This window comes from Balaenoptera ricei, chromosome 9 (assembly GCF_028023285.1).
Source record: "Balaenoptera ricei isolate mBalRic1 chromosome 9, mBalRic1.hap2, whole genome shotgun sequence".
In the NCBI taxonomy this organism is placed as follows: Eukaryota; Metazoa; Chordata; class Mammalia; order Artiodactyla; family Balaenopteridae; genus Balaenoptera; species Balaenoptera ricei.
In genome coordinates, this window is record NC_082647.1 from 6591871 (window position 1) to 6615036 (window position 23166).

General features: G+C 45.1%; 1 protein-coding gene and 1 pseudogene across 1 annotated transcript; one reads left to right on the plus strand and one right to left on the minus strand.

Moving 5' to 3' along the window:
* Positions 1–286: 286 nt before the first annotated feature.
* Positions 287–1874, minus strand: LOC132372208 (GTPase IMAP family member 7-like; annotated as a pseudogene).
* Positions 1875–10520: 8646 nt separating this feature from the next.
* Positions 10521–17420, plus strand: LOC132371352 (GTPase IMAP family member 6-like). The gene is made up of 3 exons (XM_059932583.1): positions 10521–10754; positions 12824–12911; positions 15279–17420. The coding sequence occupies exons 1-3, from the start codon at positions 10593–10595 to the stop codon at positions 16022–16024; spliced, it is 996 nt and encodes a 331-aa protein (XP_059788566.1). The 5' UTR covers positions 10521–10592; the 3' UTR covers positions 16025–17420.
* Positions 17421–23166: the final 5746 nt, after the last annotated feature.

Below are 23166 nucleotides of genomic sequence, written 5' to 3' on the forward strand. Positions count from 1 at the left end.
GTCAGATCTGAGAGCCCCTGATGCCTGTGGCTGGACCTTTGGTTGGAGGTGGCAGCTGCTCAGATCGGACCAGGCAGAGAGGGATCCAGGAGCCAAATTCCCTCATCTAGTTCTCTAGCTCCCACAGATCCTCTGCTGCCCGCCCCACTGGTGGGGCCTGAGAGAGAGACAGAGAACAATGGAGTCCACTGATGTGGTCCCCGGCAGGGCCAAAGAAGGACCGAAAAGGGAAGAGAGTGGATCTGCAGGGGGAACTGGAACGTTTCTGACACAGAGCTCTTTGAATTTATAGGCAGGAGAATTTTAAGTTGGCACCTAGAAAAGGAAAGCGGAGAAAAATAAGAGACTTGGGCAATTGTTTTTTGAAATGGGCCTTTGGAATGATTGTTTATTGGAGGATATTACAAATGTTATTATTTGTCTCTTTGTTCATTTGTTGAATGAACAATATACTGAAATAGATCAAAGGATCTATAGTAAAAAGTAAGTTTCCTCCCACCCTGATCCCCAGAATCTGAAGTTCCTTTCCCCAGCGGCAAGTGCAGTGGCCAGTATTTAAAGACATATTTTGTATATATGCATACACAAACATACATCTTGTACTAGTTATCCACTGCTGTGTAACAAATTACCCCAAAACTTAGTGGCTTGAAACAACAAACATTTATCAACTCATGTCTCAGAAACCAGAGAACAATGCTGCTGGGGTAACTGGATAATTTACTGACAGTTACAAAATGCTCACAAGGGGCCCGTGTAATGTGCTTCACAGGTAGTGTCAACACTCAATACGGGATGCATTTTGGCCTTCAAATTCCTTCCATTTGAGTCTTAAAACCATGGCCAGTGAACAAGGGCTCAAACTTAGCAAGTTTGTAATTTCTTAAATTTGTTGGTGTTTGTGGGGAGGGGCAGGCATGGAGAGTGGTCGGGAGTGAGCTGGACAGATGCTTCACTAACCATAGTAAACTGTGAAAAAAATAGTTACTTCCTGAACAATGAAATACTTTTAAAAGCAAATTCATATCTCCATCACGTTTATGGCTAAAAATATTGGTTTGGGCCTCCTCCCTAACATTTCTTAGTTTTCTTCGTATGCCATCTTCAGTAATTTACTTTTTCTCTCTTTCTCCTGCATACGCTTCTTGCGTGCCCGAGCACACTTCTCTTCCACTTCTTGGATTTCTATTTCTAACTGATCAGCGTAGATTTTCTTCAAGACTTCCTCCCGCCTTCTCAGCCTTTCCTCCGTGTCCTTGTATATGGCGTCGGAAAAGTAAGCCCCCTGGTTGTTCTGCACCATCTTCTCTATCAGCTCCACCAGCTCCCGCACCTGAGCTTCCTTCTCAGCCTGGTCTGAACTCCTGTTACTGAAGGCGCAGCAGCGGTCTCCACACTCCTTGAGGATGCTTCGCAGGTTTACATCTGCACCTCGCACAAAGTCGCTTAGGCTGTGGTCGTCCAGCTCCTCTTTGCGAGTGAACAAGATGATCATGTGCTTCATGGCTGCTTCCCCAGACACAGCCTTGATCAACACCACGGTTTTCTGCTCTTCCTCCGTGTAGCGGCCCAGCTGCACGACCAAGACGCTGGCGTGAGGGCCGGGGCAGGAGGCGAGGACACAGCGGCTGATTTCCTTGCACATGGTGCTCAGGCTCTCTTCGTTGTCAAAGAGCCCTGGGGTGTCAACACTGAGAAGGTCTCTCCCCTCCCATTTCCGGGATGCTTTCTGACAAGTTTTGGTAACAGCTTTGGCAGAAATCCTAGAGTCGAACAATTTTTCCCCCGAAGATGGTGTTTGCCGTCGCACTTTTCCCACTTCCAGTCTTCCCGACAAGCAGGACCCTCAGAGCGTTGTCCTGGGATTGTGCCATGTCCACATCAGCTGTGTCCACATCAGAGGCTGTGGAGTGTAGGCAACCCAGCTATGGTTCACAAAGGAACGAAAAAATGTATTTAGATAGAGTTGAAACCATTCCCAACCCTTCCTTATTTCTTACTCTCCTGTATATATAAATCATTCCAAGTTTTCTAAGTCAGGGGAAGTTGTATTTTACGTAGGATACTCTCCCTGGTATCTTCTACTTACTATTCTAGTTCCCATTACATCCCCCTCTTGTGTTGCTGTGATGAAACCAGCGTTTGCCATGTTAAAATCTGGGTTGTTTTTAAACTGCTTTTCTCCATTTAACAAAATAATATACAGTTTGTTGTAGAACAGGTCCAAGTTTGTTTAAGATCGAATCTGAGGAATCCCGGTGGAAGCAGTTAGCAACTTATCCTATGCAAGAATGCTCATTAAAAAGCACTAACAGGGACTTCCCTGGTTGTCCAGTTGTTAAAAATCCACCTTCCAATGCAGGGGACACGGGTTCGATCCCTGGTCTGGGAACTAAGATCCCACATGCCGAGGGGCAACTAAGCCTGCGTGCCACAACTACTGATCCCATGTGCTCTCCACAACTAGAGAGAAGCCCGCACGCCGCAGCGAAGATCCCTCGTGCCACAATGAAGGCCTGACGCAGCCAAAAATAAAACAAATAAATAAATAAATATTAAAAAAAAAAAAGCACTAACAATCTGGACACAAACAGAAAGAAAGTGTGGATGGAGGAGCCAGCAAAACAGTCCCACTACAGGGACTCTCAACACGGAAGGAAAACAACCGTTTGGTGAGACATGTGAAAACTGTCCTGAAATTTGTGTATGCCACACAGAGCTAAATTAATCTGATTTTCTTACACTGCACAGAGAAAGGAAGATAAATTTGATGTTCTTATTCTAAAAATACTCTAATATTTAGAAGCAATAATGGGTCCCTTATGATCTATAGTAACATAAAGTGTTTCAAGTGGGTTGATGGTTATCTGGCTTGATATTTTAGATGATAATCCTGCATCGGCTGAGAAAATAGATTGGCTAATGTCTAAATTTTAAATTACGTACATCTATTGTAGGTAAATAGAGCTTATAAATATTGACTCCATTAGAGACATAAAGTTGAAGTAGACCAGTGATCATGGAAGAATGGACAGAGAAAGCAGTCGAAGTGCTCCCCACAAAACATCATCAGTCCCAGATGGCTTCACAGGAGAATTCTATTAAACCTGCAGCGATCAGAGAATCCCAATTTTACTTAAATTATCCCAGAATATAGGGAAATAAGGTAAACCTTCAAATTCTTTCTAAGAAGTAAATGTAACTTTGAGCTTCAAATCTGACAAAGATTCTACCAAAAAACTACAGATGAATCACATTTATGAATATCAATACAAAATCCTAATAAAATATTAGCAAAAACAGAATCTGAAGCATTTTAAAAAGGGTTACAGTATAACCAAGTGGGATTTACTCTAGAAAACTAGAGAGAGGGGGGATGTTCATTAAGAGGAAAATTATTAACACAACTCATCAATAGCCATTCTCAGTAAAAACATTCTGTAAAATATGAATTGACACATATTTTCTTATCTATTTCTCTACTCATTCTGAAAGCCAGCAACTTACTTAATGGGGAAATACTTTCTCACTAAAACTAATACCATCTTCAACTCACTTTCCCGTGGTATTTGAGAAATCAGTCAATGCAAAGAGAAGAAAAAGTAATTACAGGAATGAGAATTAGAAAAAGAACAACAGGGAAGGCCAGATAGTACACAATATTGTAAAGCCCCTTAGAGTATTGGTGCATGAATAGAAAGACCAGTGGGAAAATCAGAAAATCTAGAGAAACACTCATTTGCATAAGAAAATTCAGTGTATAATAAAGGCAACATCCCATATCAGGGGAGAGCAGATGGACATTATAATGAGAAGTATTGAAATAACTGAATAATCATTTGAAAAAGTGTTAAAATTGGATTCAGTCCTCATACCAACCCAGGAAGTATTCCAAATGCATCAGATATTTGTTAAAATATTAAACTATGAACTATTATAAGACAACAGACAAATTCTTTCAAAACCTGAGAGTGAGGAAAACTTTTCTAAATTGAACTCAAAATACAGATGCATATCTGCTCTGTAAACACGTTCATAGCAGTTTTTTTCAATGATCAATGTAATAATAAAATATTCTAAACAGATCAGTATAAAGCATTTTGCCTCTGCTCATATTTATCAGCTAGAAATAATTAACTAAGGCAAATTAAATCATTATCAAAAATGATAAGATTTGTACCTGCATATCCAATATATCGAGTGCAACTTAGAATTATTTTTAATGTATTGCATTAGAAGGGAGTAATAAGGCCTTAGGACTCCAAGTACAGGTTACTTTGTAACAATTTTCTCTTTTCACTTCAAGCTTTGTCACTGGTCTAATATATTTGGTTCCTTATTATGTTTACTCAGCGATTTCACAATTACCAGGAAAATAAGTTAATTCTTTGTAGTTTAAAACAACAACAACAACAAAATACAGATGCCATATGGAATCCATTTGATAAATTTGACTTCCAGATTCCAGTTACATGTCAGGAGCTTGGAAGTCACTACTCCATCCTAAGAATAAGTGATAAGCTGAACAGAGTGAAAAAGCAACTCTTCTTAAATCCTTAAGAGATCCCTTTGAGGACACAGGGCAAACTGCTGCCCCCAAGACTGGAGAACAGACAGGCAAATGCAGGGAGTCCTGGCTTTGCAGAGCAGAGACTCGCCACGGGCAGCAGTGCTGGGCAGGGAGCCCTGCTGTGATTGACGGATTGCTCGATGGTCAGCGTGGAGTTAAAGCTCCAGGGGGACCCAGTCATGGGGGGCGTCTCCACACTTTTGTGAGTTTCACTTCTAAGAGCTCCACCAGGTTCTCACAGTAAATATTGGGAAGAAAAATCCCCTGTTGCTTCCTGCAGGGGGAGGGGCAAAGGAACCATCTTAAAATAGAGCAGAGCATCTTTTTCTCCTCAACAAGGCTTGCCCTCAGGGGAAACCAGTTAACCAGAGCCTAACCTGCAGGGGTTTTATCAGGGCCTACAAAACCTGGAGGAAGAAAAATCTACAACTACAGTCAGCGCTAAGCCTCTCATGTAGGAAAAGGGAAATACCCACCTTCAGACCACTGGAACCCTACTGTCCCACCCAAGTGGGGAGAAAAAAACTGAAAAACACTGGTGAGGTTCACAGTCCAGAGGCAAAGGCTCACTAGAACTGAGATACAATCATAGGACTATAGAATACTTCTCCTCCCCCAGCCCATCACCCCATTACTAAAGGCTTCTTTACAGCAGTTCTTGTTCATGTCCAGCTAACAAGAAAAATTACAAGGCGTACTAAAGAGCAAAACACATAATTTGAAGAGACAGAGCAAGCATCAGAACCAGACATGGTAGGTGTCGACGGAACAAAAATGCACAACCTAAAAGTTGAGAATTCTGTTTCATTTGAGGAATCACTGAGGACTATAGCTGGGGAGACAGCCTGTCAGATAGTTCTGAGAAACTGTTCCAAAGAGGTAGTGGAGGAGCCAGGAGATATAGGAGTTTTTGTTGAAAACACAACAAAACAAATATGTAGTCAAACATCAAAAGGTTACTGCTAGTCACACAAAAACCAGACTTCTCAAGTGAATGATGTAGTGCTATTCTATGTCTGGGAAGATGCAAGAGTCTGGGCTCAGTGAAACCATTCCTTTGATATGCATCTTAGCTATCTAGGGCCAGTATCCTGCTTTCCTCTATTCTGAATTCCCCTCAGGGCCCACTGTCAGGGGGCTGCAATGCTGATGGCTTGATGGTGGGAAACATTCATGTTTACTGAAAAGGCAGGCAAGATTGTTTTGTCCACACAGGAATCTTGGTATTATTAAACCAGGAATTTAAAACAACTAAGATGAATATGCGCGGACTCTAATGTAAGATCAGATGAGCCATGTAAGCAGAGACATGGAAATCCTAAGAAAGAACCAAAAGTATAATGCTTGAGATTAAAAGCAATGTAACAGAAATGAAGAATGCCTGTGATGGGCTACTTAGACCAACCAGATTATAGTCTTCAGGACCAGTTTCTACTCAAAGAAACCAGGGATTCTTGGAGAAATGACTGATTCAAAGTCTGAGGCAGGAAAGGCATGAAATGACCTGGGATCATCTTATAGGACCTTTTTTTTTTTTTTTTTCATCCTGATTCAAACAAACTAAACTGTAAATAAATTATGAGATAATCCTTGAAATCTAAACTCTAATGAGAGGATATTTGATAAAATTAAAGATTTATAGTACCTTTGATACTGTCGTTATGTTTTTTAAAAATCATCTTTCTGTTTTAGATATGTATACTAAAATATTTACAGGTAAAATGATACAATGTCTAGTATTTGCTTCAAAATAATCCAGGGTTGGGATGGGAAGTAGGTTGGGATATACAGGAAACATGAACGGTCAGGAGTTGATATTTGTCAAAGCTTGGTGATGGATATATGGGTGTTTATTATACTGTTCTTCTGTAAATGTCTGAAATGTTCTATAGCAAAAGGTTTAAGATGTATGTATGCCTTTGCAACCACTACTGAGTATATACTATATTCCAGACACTCTGATATGCATGTTTCATAGGAATATTTACTCCTTATAAATACTCTAGGGTGAAGGTAGTATTATTATTCTAATGTGATAGGTAAGGAAACTGTGGTTCAAAAGTACTGAGAAACTTGCCCAAGGTCATGGTGCTAAAAGGTACTGGGCTGAACAAGGATTTGAGTCACAGGCTGTCTGACTACCACGCTCACTCTTAACCACTGCGCACTACGGCCTCTTCTTGTTCCTTCTCGGACCCATCATTCTACACTTCACATCCGGTCAGAGGCGGATCAGGGGAAAATAGTCCACACTCTTTCCCAAATGGTGACCTGTTAGCAAGCCTGTCATTAGGGAAGGCAAGGAGGAGGGTTCACATTTCACAGATCGTTTTTCTCTCTCTTCCATCTTGGGAAGCCAAAGGTGGGAGTCATAGTCAGGGGGAAAAAAAAACATTTAAAAATGTTTCTCCAGTGGTTCTCGGAAGACCTAGAGGACCTCCAGGTGAAAGAAAGGCTGCGAAGTGAAAAAGGCATGTGCTTCAGAAAAGAACCAACTTACACTGTGAGTCCAGACCCACCACTTCTAGAAAATTCCTTCAGCTCCCTGAGGTTCAGTTCCCTCTGCTATTAAAAGGGACAATAAAACCAATCTTGCACGGTTGCCATGAGGCTTTCGTAGGATAGAAATCGCTATAAAGATCTCTTACGTTGCCTAGAGCATGGCAGCCACTCAGTAAAAAGGTAGTGCTACAAAGTGCATTGAAATATAGGAAAACCCGGGAAAGAAACATAACTGAGTGACTGAGAGACACATTGCAACTTAGAGATTCAGCTGGATTTACAGGTTATATTCTTTCTTCCGAGTAGCTAATCCTCTCCCTATAGCACCCCCTCCTGCACCCCATACCTTGCACCTGGAGGGACACAGCCTCCTTCTTGTGAAGTGTGGGATGAATCCAGATGAGAGTTCAGTGGGCAAGGTTCTAATCTTTCCTTGTCCACCTCTACGAGCCTTGGAGAGCCACCAGTTCTCTGGAATTTGAATCTTTTGGAGAGTCACCAGTACTCTGGAATTTGATTCTTTTTCAGTGGGTAGAGGGAGTTAGAGTAGATTTAATGGAATGGTCTTTAAATTGCCTTCCAGGTCTGAAGGTCTGCCTTGGGGACACTAACTACCTATTAAAGGAAAACGACACGTTTCCAGGTAAAACTATCACAACGGCAACCGACTAAAAAGTGCACTATTTTTTTTTTTAACTTTTTATTTTATATTGGAGTATAGCCAATTAACAATGTTGTGATAGTTTCAGGTGCACAGTAAAGGGACTCAGCCATCTATATACATGTATCCATTCTCCCCCAAACTTCCCTCCCATCCAGGCTGCCACAGAACATTGAGCAGAGTTCCCTGTGGTATACAGTAGGTCCTTGTTGGTTATCCATTTTAAATACAGCAGTGTGGACATGTTGATCCCAAACTCCCTGAATATCCCTTCCCCCCACCCTTCCCCCCGGTAACCATAAGTTTGTTCTCTAAGTCTGTGAGTCTGAGAGAGTGCACTATTAAGACAAGGTCAGCCCCTCCTAACAACATTGTAAGTGTGCAATACATTACCCATCCCCCAGCCTCTGGCAACCACCCTTCTACTCACTGAGTCTATGACTTTGACTATTTTGTATATACATGGAATCATACAGTATTTGTCTTTCTGTGACTGGCTCACTCCACTTAGAGTAATGTCCTCACATTTCGTCCATATTGTCTCATATGGCATATGATTTCCCCCTTTTCTAAGGCTAAATAATATTCCACTGTAGGTAGATACCACATTTTTTTACGCACTCATCTGTTGATGGACATTCAGGTTGTTTCCACATCCTGGCTATTGGGAAGAGTGCTGCAATAAACATGGAAGTGCTAATATTGCTTCAAGATCCTGATTTCAACTTTTTGGATCAATGCCCAGAAGTAGAATTGCTGGATCATATAGTATGACAAATTGACAAATTATAATTATATGTATTGAAGGTATACAAGTTGATGATTTGATATATACATTGTGAAACAGTCACCACAATCAAACTAATTAACATATCCACCACCTCACGTAGTTACCATATTCCTTTCTTTCTCTCTTTTTTGCATTGAGGGCATTTACACTGTTTCCAGTTTTTGCTATTCTATGTATCCTGCTATAAATATTGTAGACATTACCTTTTGTTGGCACACACACACATTACTGTTAGATATGCACCTTGGGGTAGAATGGTGAAGGCTGACTACGTGTATGTGATATTCAGGTTTCTGAGATACTCCACAGAGTTTTCCAAAGTGGTTCTACTAATATACATTTTCACTAAACGTGGGAGATTTCTGTTTGCTTCACACCCTCAGAAGTTTCTCAAAGTTTTCTTTATTAGATTTTTTTTACACAATTTTAAAGTTTATTCTCAGGCTTTTAATTTTTTTGTTGTTGTTTTAAAAGTCATAAGTTATACCTAATTGACTATTGTTTGTATGTTAGACAGTTTTTATGGTTTTTATTTAATTTTGCATCCATCAATTTACTAAATTCTCCTATTGTTTGTAGTAGTTTATCAGTTTATTCTCCTGATTCTTCCCACATATATAATCATAGCATCTACAAATAATGATAATTTCACATCCACCTTTACATTTTTTATACATACAGCTTCTTTGTCTTTAATGGTTTCAGTATATATGCTAGAAAAAAGTTTAAAATAGTGTTAGTGAACATTTTAATCCTCCAAGCCACCATTAAACCTCCAAAATCTTTATCAAAATCTTTTTGTCAATAGAATACACTCCCTGAGAAAGCTTTTGGTTCCATCTCTTTATAGTAGTTCCAGGAAAGAAAGGTGGGAATGAAGTATTCAAGTAACTAGAAAAAGTTCTTCACGGCCAGAGCATAGAAGGAAAGAAAGATCCTGTGATAAAATGAGGTAGGAAAGGTGGGAAGTGACCATACTTGGCTTGAATCACCTAAAGGGGGAGAAGAGGAGGAAAAGCTTAAAAAAAAAAAAAAAATTGTGATGCTCACAGCCCAGGAACACAGACCCACTGTAAGAGCGAGATTCAATCCCAACATGATGCTTCCCCTCCTTCACTCCCTACCCCACATCAGCAGGACTCCAGTATGAAAACAGTGAATGAAAGCTGAGAGAACAGCAAGGCACAAGCTCTATTTAGGAAGGGGTTTTAGGGAAACCCACAGACAATGGGGGAGACAAAACAAGGGCACTAGAGGAAACTGAAGCCTCTAGCGCCTACCGCTACAACAAACATTAAACACAGCTCGTAGCCAGATCAACATCAAATCTCACACCATAGGCCTATTCACCTCAGTTCCTAATATCTGACATGTCATGTCTGGCTTTCAACAACATTACAGCGCGTGCTGAATGGCAGGAGAAAACACACAAAGCAAACATTAGAACCAGACTCAGATGTGACACAGATTTTGGAATTTTCAGACACAGAATGTGTGTGTGTGTGTGTGTGTGTGTGTGTGTGTGTACACACACGCGTGTAGAGAGACTTATTATAAAGAATTGGCTCGTGTGGCTCCTGTGGTCCACGGGATTATGGAGCTGATGAGTCCCAAGATGTAGGGTCAGCAAGCTGGAGGCCCTGGACAGCCAGTGAAGGGCTGAAGGAGGAGCCTGGGGGAGGAAGAGAGACAGTGAATATCCGTCATGACCCGGAAGGCAGAAGATGTCTGCAGGAAGTGGGGAATTCTCAGAAAAGGGAGGAAATCAGTAAAAAATCATTCCCCCGGCGCAACATTTTCTGAGAGATCTGCTGCTTTGCTTTAGGCCTCTGGGTTCTAGCTGTGCTAGTTCAGAATAAAAATAATAACAATACGCGTGTTCTTGTTTTTCCTGTGGCTGTTATCACGGCTGCAGAGGAAGTGCAGCGGCAGAGCTTTCTGAGTCGGGAGGGCCGGCCTTGTTGTTCCTACCACTTCCTCTTCCCTCAGCTCACAGCTCACGGCTGCGCTTTCAAGGGCAGTTCTTGAGCTGAGCTTTCAGATCACATTTTGCTGAAAAACGATAAGCTATGTTCTCTATCTATTCATATGCCTGGGACACTTTCTTTTACCTTCTCCATTCAGCCTGCAATGTGGCAGCTCTAAAAGGGGAAACAAAGCATTCACGAGTGCCTGCGACCCCGGGAGACACAGGACACGGCCATTCCTTCTGCCCAGGGGGCAGCGGGGCAGTAAGTCCGAGTGTGTGGGCACTGTCTGTGTGTGATGTGTATTTGTGTTTGTGTGTGTGTCATATTTGAGAGTGTGTAGTGGGGATGGTGTGGGTAGTGTGTGTGTGTGTGTGTGTGTATGTGTGTGTTGTGTATGTCTCTTTGGGTGTAGGTGAGTGTATGCGGGTTTTCTGTGTGTGTTATGTGTGTGTGTGTGTGTTGTAGGTATGTTTACACATTTGTGAGTATATGTTTGTGAGTATCTCATGTTCATGTTTGTGTATGTATGTGCTTGTGTGCTGTGTTTGTGAATATATATGTTCATGTGTGTTGTGGAGGTATGTGTGTGCTATGTTTGTGTGTGTTCGTACTTTTGTGAGTGTAGGTGTGTAAGTAGTGTGTGTGTGTGTGTGTGTGTGCACGCGTGTCTGAGGTACAACAAGAGGAGCCGGGGCTAAGAAGTCAGGAGGACCTGGAACCCTTTGTGCTCTGCCTGGAACTCACTGCTTGCTCCTGGGCAAGACGCTTCTGTGAGTTTCACTGTTTTCCTGAGAAACCTCACAAAGGTGACGTATCTGCTCCGTGTTGGAGATAAACCCTGTGGCACGTGGCACACGTGTGATGCCCTGTCGGGCAGGATGTAGGCTGAGGCGGCCAGGGGCCGGGCAGACGCGCTGTCTGGGCGCGAGGGTGGAGCGCAGGGTCTGCCTCACCCACCTGCCCTGGTCCCGGCCCGGCCTGTATCTTCTTCTCACCACCCTTCTCTCTAGAGGAGGAAGGAGGTTTCCTGGGTGAGGTGCTGCCTCCGTCTCCACCGATGATGTAAGGGCACCAAGGACAAAGAGATTGAGGGATCTCCACTTTGCAAAGCCGGGGCCCCTTGAGAGGTAGAAGCCTGCGTCCTCACGAGAACGCGGCTGAACAGGCCTGGGCGAACATGCTCACCTGGCCTGCTCACTCTCCCCGGAAGGTCACCAAACCTCCGGGGCTGGGTCCGCTCTCAGCTGGTACGTTAGAGCTGACATCACTGAACCCCCAGTCCTGCGGCCACAGCCCCGCAGTTCCCCGGCCAGCCCCTGGGATCTGGCGAGGACTGAGGTGGTGGGCCAGGTGAGCAGAGAGCCTTAGCCCCCCGGGGATGCTGTGGTGACGGGAAAGCTGTGCCTATGGACGCTCCCCCGGGGCTACCATCCCCTTCAACTCAGAGCCTCCATCTGGAGAGTGCCATCTGACTGTGATTGTCTCTGAGTGTCCTACACATTCCAGAAAAAGTCATGGGGCCACACGGTTCCCTCCCCATCCCACAGAGAGTACCAAGCAGATACAACACGATGGGCTCCTGAAACAGGGAACCGTGTTGGTCTGCAGGGCGGCACGGATGGAAGGCAGGGTACGCTGCTCTCTCCTCAGGATGACGGGAGTTCCCGGGTGGGTGACACGGCCCTCCTTCGCAAAGAGGACTAGGAATCGCTCTACAGAAGGTCAAAAAATGTGTTGGAATCTTCTACAGGGAAGAGGTGTCACGAACATGTAGTTGTGGCCCAGCATTCACACCTCCAGGGACGCTGAGGCCCAGGCAGTGCGACCACCTAGCTGCGGGCCTGGGGAGGAGCGCCAAGGCCCCCGGGCCCCCAGCAGGCCCGGGACGGGGCCCCACGTGGAGAGGGAGCCTGTCCGAGTCCGCCGTCCTCCTCACCGCCCAGCTCTTGGCCTCTGCGGCCCTTGCTGCCACGCTCTCCCCACAGATCATTCTGGCCCCAAGAGCCCCTCACCAGCCCCTCCAGCAACTGCCTGCTCACGTCCCCCGGGCACGCTGGCCACTGCTCGCAGGGCAGTATCTGTCAGGATGCATCCCTGACCCTTTCTCTCCATCACAGAATCACCCCAAAATGGAGACCACAGTGCAGGGGGAGAAAGGAGGAAACAGGGGCCCTAAAGGATGTAGAGGGTGTCTTAGACTCCCCCCCAACTCCTTCTCTCCCCCCCAAACCAATGCAAACAACTTCCTTTCGGCAAGAGAAAGGCAAAAGTCAGGTGCCTCTTAAAACTCGGTGGAAAAATCAGTAAGACATATGATTATTTTTTTCTAGTCGGAGGAAGAAGAATATGATGAACTCATTTTCCCGGAGAATCGCGAGGAAGGCCTGTCTCAGGATCCTACACAAGATGGGTCAGGAGGTAAAACATCTTTCCAGCAGACCTAAACTTGAGAGAGACATGGTCGGGGGACCTGTGAGGTGCAGGGGGTACGCTGGGAGAGGCAGCAGGAGTTCCGCCTGTCAGAGATTTGCCCACCCGGCGGCCATCGAAGGGCGTTTGGGTTGGGCCTCTCTTCAACCTGGCCAGATAGGAGGGAAAGGTCCCTGATGGGCGCAGTGGGCCGAAGGGGTGAGGGACAGCACCAACTGCCCCTTCACTGAGTCTCAGGAAGGATGTGCTGAGTGGGTGTGAAAAATGACTCGCCCCAGGCCTCCGTGTGGGCATCTTGCTGGCTCAAGTGTGAGAGCTCTCAGGGTCACAAGGGCCGCAGAGTACTAGTGAACAAGCAGGATGCACTCAGGTGCCCCCAGGACCGGGTTCCGTCTTCCCAAGGGGCTCCCTCCCCACAAAAGCTGTTGCATCAGGGTCAGGGGCTTAAATTTCATGGGCTCAACTTCGCCATCTAGCCTGAGGAAACAGAATTTAGGAATATAGGAATGTGGGAAATCCATCCACTTTCCTGGCCAGAAGAATTGATTTGTGATTCATCATGCATTTCAACACGACTGATGTTTTTTACTTTATGAACTTCAGTGACCTGAGCCATTGAGAGAAAGCCATATTAATAAGCTGCATAGGAAAATTACAATACAAGTGCCGACACCTGATTTCCCCCTCTTTTTGCAGCAATCGAGATTAAGCATTACTTTAAAAATCTGGCTTTAAAGTCGAATGGCGTGGGCGCCTCCAGGCTTGCCCAGACGGGAGACCCTTGTCTCCCTCCAGCTTTGCATTGGAGGGTGGAGATGAACACTGCACCTTCCCTGCTTCTGTGAAACTCCCACCCATCCACTCAAATTCCTTTCAAGCCACCTGAGGGAAGCTGGAGGGTGCCAATATCATCCAGTCAGAACTGGTCAGTGGGTCAGCCAGCCAAGGGAGAAAGGCAGCAGAAACGCGTTGCTGGAGATTTGGAAGAAGGCGGTGCCAATCCTACTTTCAGGAGGCCGGAGCTCTGTCACTGAGACACATCGATGTCTTCAATGTGGAGCAGACTTGGAAACCGGCTGGGGTTTGGCTCTTCTCTATGTGCTCTGGCTCCTGGGACCGGCAAGGCCAGGAGAAGGGAGTTCCCTTCCTGCCCTCCAGCTCCGGTCATCTCTAAAAAATCTGGACATTGGGTTTCCAAGTATTAGATTGGCATGACACAGCTTCTCTCAGCTGATGGCTCTGACGTTCTGCTGGGGGAGAATGTCCAGGCCCAGCTCCAAGGACGTAGCTTAAGATTGTGACCCCAGTGTGCAGCTGCGCTGTGGAGCTGGGGGTCGGGCTGTAAAGAACCCACCCTCACAACACTCCTCGCTGGGAAAACTAAAGGTAATGTGACGTGGTCGATCCCGTCAGGGAGAGGACCGACACAGAGGCTGTGTGCTTTCAATTTCACCACTCTTCCTGAGAAGGGTCTCCAATCAGAGGTACTCGAGGAAGCTCAGGGTCCCAATTCATGACGGGATGATTCCCACATAGGTGACCCTGAGAAGAAGTTTCAAAACCTAAACATAAAATGTAGCTTTCTACCATATGATCCAGCAATTCCACTTCTGGGAATATAGCCCAAAGAACTGAAACAGATAGTGAACATATGTGCGCTAAGGTTCATAGCAGCATTATTCACAATAGCAAAAAGGTGGAAACAACCCCAACGTCTATATATATATATATATATATATATATATATATATATATATATATGAATAAACACAATGTGGTCTACACCTACAGTGGAATATTATTCAGCCTTAAAAAGGAGGGAAATTCTGACACAGGCTACAACGTCGATGAACCTCGAAAACATTATGTGAAGTGAAATAAGCCAGACGCAATAGGGCAAATATTGCCTGATTCCACTTACATGAGGTCCCTAGAATAGTCAAACCCATAGAGACGGAAAGAATAGTGGTTATCAGGCGTTAGGGGGAGGGAGGAACGGGGCGTTAGCGTTTAGCGGGGACAGGTTTCAGTTTGGGAAGATGGAAAATTCTTGAGCTGCACAGTGGTGATGATTGCACAACCATATGAAGGTACTTAATGTTACACCTAAAAATGGTTAAAATGGTAAATTTCCTGTTATGTATATTGTACCATAATTTTTTTCTAAAAGTTACAAAAAGAGAGAGGGAAGGAAAGAACGCGAGCCTAGGGCACGTCTCAGATGCTGACGCCGGTCTTTCCTTCTCCTACCCACCCTCTCCTCCCCCACCCTCCACCGGACATTCTGCCCCTGGTGAGCCTGAAGTGGGTGATGGGCTCTAACCCCGGCCCCCCACCTTCTCTGGATGCTTCCAGGGCTGCGGGAGGATGAAGGGACCCCGCAGAGGCTGAGGCTCATCCTGGTGGGAAAACCCGGAAGCGGGAAAAGCGCAACAGGAAACAGCATCCTGGGCCGGAGAGTGTTCGAGTCCAAGGTCAGCGCTAGGCCCGTGACCAAGGCCTTCCAGCGGGGGCGCCGAGCGTGGGCGGGGAAGGAGCTCGAGGTCATCGACACCCCCGGCCTCCTGTCCCCGGGGGCGGCGCCGCCAGGGCGCGCTCGGGGCGGCTGCGAAGCCATCGCCTTCTCGTCGCCGGGGCCGCACGCGGTGCTCCTGGTGACGCCGCTGGGCCGCTTCACCGAGGAGGATCGGGAGGCGGTCGGGCGCCTCCAGGAGCTCTTCGGGGCCGCCATCCTGGCCCGCACCATCCTGGTGTTCACGCGCAAGGAGGAGCTGGACGGCGGCTCGCTGGAGGAGTACCTGCGAGACACCGACAACCGGGAGCTCGCCAAGCTGGACGTGCTCTGCGAGCGGCGACACTGCGGCTTCAACAACAAGGCGCAGGGGCCGGAGCAGGAGGCGCAGCTGCAGGAGCTCATGCGACACATCGAAGGCGTCCTGTGGGAGCACGAAGGCCGTTACTACAGCCGCCAGGCTTACCGCCCCCCCCAGCGGCACGTTCTGCGCCAGCGAGGGCGGGAGGGCCGGGGCCCCCAGGGCCAGGGAGGGGCTCAGCGAGGAGCCGAGCCGGCAGGGAGTACGGCGCATCCGGAGGGAATCTGAGCGCACTCACGGACAGCGCCTGGAGAGGCCGCCCGCCGACACGCGCTGCATTGCACGCAGCCCCGGCCGCTTCCTGCCGGCCTCCCTCGGCCCCGGAGTCTGGCTTCCAGCCCCTCACTGGCTCTCTCCGTCCCACAGCTCACCGCCCCTCCCAGTGTCCAGGGCAGGGTCTGGGGCGGCGAGCGGTGCGCGGGCTCCTGAGTTGCCGGGTCCTTCATCACGCCTTCCAGAACCCGCGGGCCCTCCCTCCTCCGTGCCCCTCCCTCCCCACGTCTCCTTGGCGTTCCGAGTGTGCAGGAGAACACCGATAGCAGCACAGCTTCCTGCGGGCAGGCCCGAGCCTCGTGCGTCCGCGTAACTCCCACAGCATCCTGGCCGCTGGAGTCGCCGCTTAAACGTCGATGTAGCAGATCAGTGTGGGATGTCGACCAGGTGCCTCTGCATCTCTTGGGCTGTGTCCTTGCCCGCTAAGGGGGCAGGCACGATGACTCTTGAGGCCCTGCGCCGTGTGGGGCAGGGCAGGCACTGGGCTGGGGAGGAGAAAGCCAAGTAGAAGCGGGAGGGGGAGAAGGCACAGCCCTTTTAGTCACTCTTGAAAGAGGCCACCCAATCCAGCCAAGGAGCCCCGTGGGAACCTCTTGGTGGGATGATGGGCAGAGCGGGGCAGGGGTATCCAGGGGGCAGGTCTGGTCAGGAAGTGGAGCCTAGACCTGGCTGCAGGACGTGGAGGCCCCCGGAGGTGCCGAGCGGGCCTGGGCAGAGAGGAGCACTTCCCTGAGGCAGACTCGGACTAGGGAGGTCACACACCTGTTGCTGCCCCTCGTGATGCCTGCCTGCCGTCCGGCCGTAGAGAACAGAGGCGATGTTCAGCCCCGCCTCTGCTTCACCTGCAGCTGCTTCCCTTCTCCCTTGAGAGTGGGGAGAAAGTGTGGGTGGGGTGTGTCTTGGTGTGTAGGTGGGTCCCCAGCAAGGTATTCTGGTGCATAGAATGGGGGGAGGCAGAGAAGAAAGGGAAGCTGCAAAGAAAGGAAGCAGGTGAATGATGTAAAACGTCCTCGGGAGCAGCCTGCGGGGCTGATGGGGAGAGCCCTGCAACACGCGGCTGTCACCTTCTCCAGGCGCAGCGGACTCCTAAGAAAGCTTAAGCATTTCTTTTGCTAAAAGATTCAGACAAGTGTCTCGAGGCAGAACAGAGACTTATTTTGGTGTATGCTTAAGATAGCCTTTGTGCCAGACCATTTATTAAGTAGGTGATCCGTGTCCCGCTGAACTGGAACGCAACATTTATCATATGTTAATTTTTCATATTCCCTAAGATCTCTGTCAGGATTTTCGATTCTGTTCTTGTCTTCTGACTTTTCTACTCCTACGTGAATAAAACATGGATTTGATTAGAGTGGCTTTGATTATAATGTGACATCGATTTCCTCCCCAGTCTCCATTTTTGTATTTCCTTTGTTATTTTCAGGCATTTATTCTTCTGTGTGAAAGTTAAAATCGCTTTGTTTAATTTTCATAAAAGAATCTTGTTGGCATTCCAGTTGGAATTGTCTTACATTTATGTATTAAATTTGGGAGGATTGGAAGTAAGATAAGTCAGAGAAAGACAAGTATTGTGTAATATATATCACTTATATGTGGAATCTAAAATGTCAAACCTGTTTAAAGAAAGAGTAGAACGGTGGTTACCAGGAGGTAGGGGCACAGGGGATAAGACTGGTGGTATTTAAGGGTACAAACGTGTAACAAGCACTAAATAAGCCATAGAGATCTAAGGTCCAGTATATAGAATGTAGACAGTAACATTGTACTCTAAGTATGTGATGTGATGAATATTGTTACAACAGCAGCCATACTACGATATATAAATGTACCAAAGTAACACCCTGCACACCTTAAATTTACACAATGTTAAAAGAAAATCTTTAAGTTACATTAAAAACCTAAAACAAAAAAATTGGGAGAATTGGTAAATGCCTACAGGATAAGTGAATTAAGGCCATCTTGTTTCTAAGTGAATAGACTCATGACTTCAGAGCTACTGAAGTCAAAGCTAAAATCATTTGCATTTCCTTTAGGAGAAGAAGATATATTTCTTTAATTTAGGTACTTTTGTTTGAACTCTGCTGGCTTGATTGATTTCATAATGGAAAATACAAGCACTTGACCAAATGAAACCCATCCAGTGACTCTAAATGGCGCGTCACTCAAAACATGTCATTCATTAAAAATTCTAAAGGAATTGTTTAAAACTATATCGAATACGGGGTTTTCTCTCCTTTATTACTAAAAATCAGGGAAAATACCTCCCACGACTTTTCAGAAGGAGGGATAGATGTCGCTTCATGCCATCACTCCCTCAGCATCAGAGAACGGGGGAGGCATGTGTCGGTATGTTCTGGAAACTCCATGGTCTGTGTACCAATAGGAAAGAAGTGGTGTGGGTGAGGGAGGGGGCAGGGGGAGCAGAGAGGGTTGTCGTGGCCAAGGCTGTGAAAATAGTGAACTTTGGAATTCATTATTCTCAAAAAATATCTCTACACTGGAGCAAAGCATGAATAACACTGATCTGGAGAATCCGAAGTGCCCAGTGAGCGCATGGGCTGCTTCCTCCTTGGGGGGTCAAAGCAGCAGCTAAAAATCCCAGGGAAGGTTTCCAGCTCCCAATCCTCCCGTAATGACATTCATACACTATGTAGAAAATTCAAAATAATGAGAATTTCTAAACAACTGTTAGAAGATACTGAGAAGTGACCAAAGACAGGGAGACACTATAAGGAACTTGACACTTATCATAAGGGGCCATGCAGCTACCACTTTTATGTGGCTTTCCCCCGAGAGCACTTTCCCATCCTGCTGACCCAGGGATATCGCTCAAGCAGAAATTCACAGTGACCTGAGAGGAAGAGGATTGAGTTTGGGGGCAGCCAGAGAGGGTAGAAATTGATGGAGAACTCCCCAAAGGAGCCACACAGGGGGTTGGGTGGGAACATTAGAAATTCTTCATATAAACTCCCTTCAAATCTTTGCCTGACCCATGAACGGTAGTCTCTAAAGGGTCCAGGGGAAACTTCTTTTGGAAGGCTGAAAGAGCTAGTTAGTGATTTCAGCAGTTGCCCTCAACAGCAAAGACAAAATTTGAGATTCCGGTCCACCAAGTATTCCACTGAAATACCAACGGGAGCAAAATCACATCAGGACTAAGGGACTTGCCCTAAAAGAGCAAAATTGGAATAGCCCCTTGCTAATGACGTCGACAACCAAGCCTTCCCAAGTTCAAAGGGATCTGCCAGTAATTTAAGTGCCTGCTAGAGCAAACACAGTACTCTTCAGAAGAGCGTAATAATATCCAGAGTCCCTACAACATACTATCGACAATATCCTGTAAACTATTAAAAATTCTTCTTTTCTAACATAAGGATAGAAAGCTATAAAATTTCCCTCTACACCTGTTTATCTACATCTCACAAATTTTTGTGTATTCTGTTTTCACTATCACTCAGTTTATAATATTTTGCATATTCTTTGTGATAGCTTTTTTCACTCATGGATTATTTAACAGTATGTGTTTAATTTCCAAATATTTGAGTATTTTCTAGAAATTGCAATATCCAATATGGTAGCCACCAGCCATATGTGGTTATTGAGCACTTGAAATGTAGCTGGTGTACCTGAGAAATTGAATTTTAACTTTTATTTCATGATAATTTGTTTTAATTTAAATTTAAACACTGAAGCACTGTAAAATATTTTACCATGAAACACAGCTTTGTTGTTTGGGTAGAAATACACTTCACTCTAACTGCTGTAGCACATATTATTGCTGTATTGCAATGTAAATTTTGGCCACATTTATTGTTTCTAGTATGAGAACATATGTACATCATTGATCTAGTCAATGTCAGAAGATTGATTCCCTTTGAATAATCTTCCTTATGCAGTGATGTAATACTTTTATTTGAATACTTTGTGTAGACAGCATGAGTTATAGTGATACCTATCTACATTGTAGTTGGTCATTAAATTTAAATACGGTTTATTATTTTATTTATAATAAGGTTAAGTTAAATCTTTTAATTTAAAAAGAAATATGGACAATATTTAAACTTTAAAATGAAGGCATGATATTGATGCAGAATGAATGGAGATGACTAAGCAGGTAGTAAAACTGGAACAGGAGAGAGAAAAAGAGACTGGAAGATGTGTTATAACATTCACAATGGCAATTGTAATTTGCGGCAGTGTAGCAAAACCAAAAAAAAAAAAAAAAAAAGCTGTTAGAGACCTTTTCAGCATACAGGATTTGATAAAATGTTTCCTTTCAACCATCAAAATCAGACTTGACAAAACTAGTAACTGAAGCCAGAATTAAATGTCCAACAAAATAACACTAGAGAACTTTTAATAGGCTCTGAGCTTGTAACTTGGGCCAGGTATAAAACAGTTTGGATTACTGCATGAAAAAGAAAAACACATTTAGTTGGAGAGATGGTGAAAAAAACTTATTACTTTGGTTATGGAAAGTGTTATTGCAAATTTTTAAAGAAAAGACTAAAAATTCTAAAGTATGCAAAACATGAAAGACCTTCCATCAAGGCAGCAAACAATTGCCCAGAGAAGGCAAGACTTTTAAAATAATATCAAAGATGAATTGATTTAAGGTTTGAAAAATTGCAAGTCTCTTTTTTTAGAACCATATGAGAAGTGTGACTTAAGACATGATCCGAATGATACTTTGAGTATGTCTTAAAGTCGTCCCACGTCTAGGAAAAGATGGAAACTCAGGGCAAAAAAAAAAAAAAAAATCAAATTAGGGGTATAGATATTTTTAAATCTTTCAAACCTTTCAGAGCAGAATTTTAATAGATACTTGGCACAAATTCCTCATGATGGAAGCACATGCAATAATCTCCAGTCTCACGCTCGTGCTCTGTGCCCCAGAATTCCTGGACCATGCTCTTCTCTGCTTCTGGATCCTGCCTTTATTTTGCCTCGACTCTTTCCAGTAACATTTCATCTCTCTCCACGTATGCAGAGTATTCGATTAGGAAAACTGAAGCCAATCTAGGTATTAAAAGTAGGATGAACTCTTTGTTTTTCCTTCTAAAATGGTAAAAAAAAAAAAAAAATTTAAGTTGCCTTTAGATACATTAGATTGGTGAGTGTATGGCTTTCATCCATATCTTTCTTTTTCTTTTTCTTTTTTTCATCTTTATTGGAGTATAACTGTTTTACAATGTTGGGTTAGTTTCTGCTGTACAACAAGGTGAATCAGCTACATGTGTACATATATCCCCATATCCCCACCCTCTTGAGCTTCCCTCCCACCCTCCCTATCCCACTCCTCTCAGTTGTCACAAAGCGTCGAGATGATCTCCCTGTGCTATGCAGCAGCTTCCCACTAGCTATCTATTTTACATTTGGTAGTGTATATGTGTCAATGCTAAAAGTTGGATGAACTTTGAATCCAAGGAATGAAAGGCTTGCCCAGGCCTGGGGAGCGAGGTGGTGTGCTGAACTGGGTGATTTTCAGCAGCCATGAGCTGTGAAACACACCTCTGTCTCCCCATAGTCTACTTGCAATGGTTGCCATGGTACTCCTTCTCCAGCAAGTTCCAAATCTTGTGGGAGTGCTTCTCATTGGCAGACTCTGACCCGGACCTGTAGGGAAAGGGGTGATAAGGAATGTTGGCCCAGGCTCCTTCCCTGAGATGCAGAGAACCCAGGAAGAATCAACGGTGCCACGTTTACAGCATTCAGCACAGCTGAATAATTCAGATGGAAGGATTCACCTTATATCTGACCTTATGGAAAACTTTCCTATCTCATCCACGACATCAAATAGGAGTTACACCTTGGTATGCCTGGGACAAAGTATGAAAATATTATCTTGAATTTTCATTTCAACACGTACTGCCTCAGTAGTGGGTGGCAGCTGACTCTTCCTGTTCACTCCTCTGTACCAACCTGCTGGCACACATGAGGCCCTCACTAAATATTTTTTCACCCTCCCCCTTGGAGAGTTGGTGAAACTTGGCTCAAGCTACATTTCCACAGCATGGAGAGTCCAAAATCTTTCTTGTTCTTTCTGGGAATTTCCTGAGCTCACTTCTTTATGCGTCCCTGTACTTTCTCAGTCGTGTACCACTCTTCTCTATTTGACCCAATTTCATGAAGACTCAGAATTCACTTCTTTAGCTGGTTTCCACAATAACCACGTATACTAAGCATTTTATGCGCTTTGGCGTCTTTCCTAGCGATTTTGAAACTCAGGGGGAGGGTCCCACAGGCAGCAGTGGGCGTTAGTACATCAAGTCGACTGCCCTCCCTCTAGCTTGGAAAGAGGAAGTGCTAGTCCCTCCAGAACCCAGGAGGGAGAAACTCCGGAGTGACACTTCATAAATGACCTCCCTCTCACGAAAGGCAGAGGGATTGATCTGTCTGGGGATGTTAAAATGTTAGGAGAGCCATTAGACCCATTAGACCACTTCCTGCTATGAGTTTTACTTTTCAAAAACAGGAAACAAATGGCCCTCTCTCCCTTTTGACCTGCTGTGATCAGATATGACCAACACTTTTGGTTCCTTGTTTCATCCTATAAGCAGACCAAAAATGTCCTCTTTCTGGTGGTCCAGAGGCGTCTTACTTTTTGGGTTTCACCTTCTCAGACTATGACTCTTTGGTTGTCAGGTGGCCCCATTATGTGAAACTAGCTCTCTTCCATTTCAGGGAAAAGAAGGAAGACTCCTAACTTTGGTTTTTCATCCCTGCTCTGGTCTCCACTTCATCTTTACTAGGGAGTCCTAGAATTCTGGTAACACCATGGTACTTAGTTTTCTTTGATTCAGTTCTTTGTGTGGATAGTTTTCCTGCAGAATCCTGGAGGGGAGAAGGGTCTTTGGCTCCCTGGTTCTAGCTGGTAACATTTGGAGCAGGGGAAATGCCTTGAAAATCATTGAAGTGACTTTCCCTTTGTTTTTCAAGCACAGGATATTTGCTCCAGTGTAATCACTCTCAAAGTATAGTCCTGGACCAGCGGGATCGGCAATGCCAGGGAACTTGTTAGGAATGCAGATTCTCAGGTCTACTGACTCAGAAACTTTGTACGTTAACAAGTCTTCCAGGCAACTCTGATGCATGTT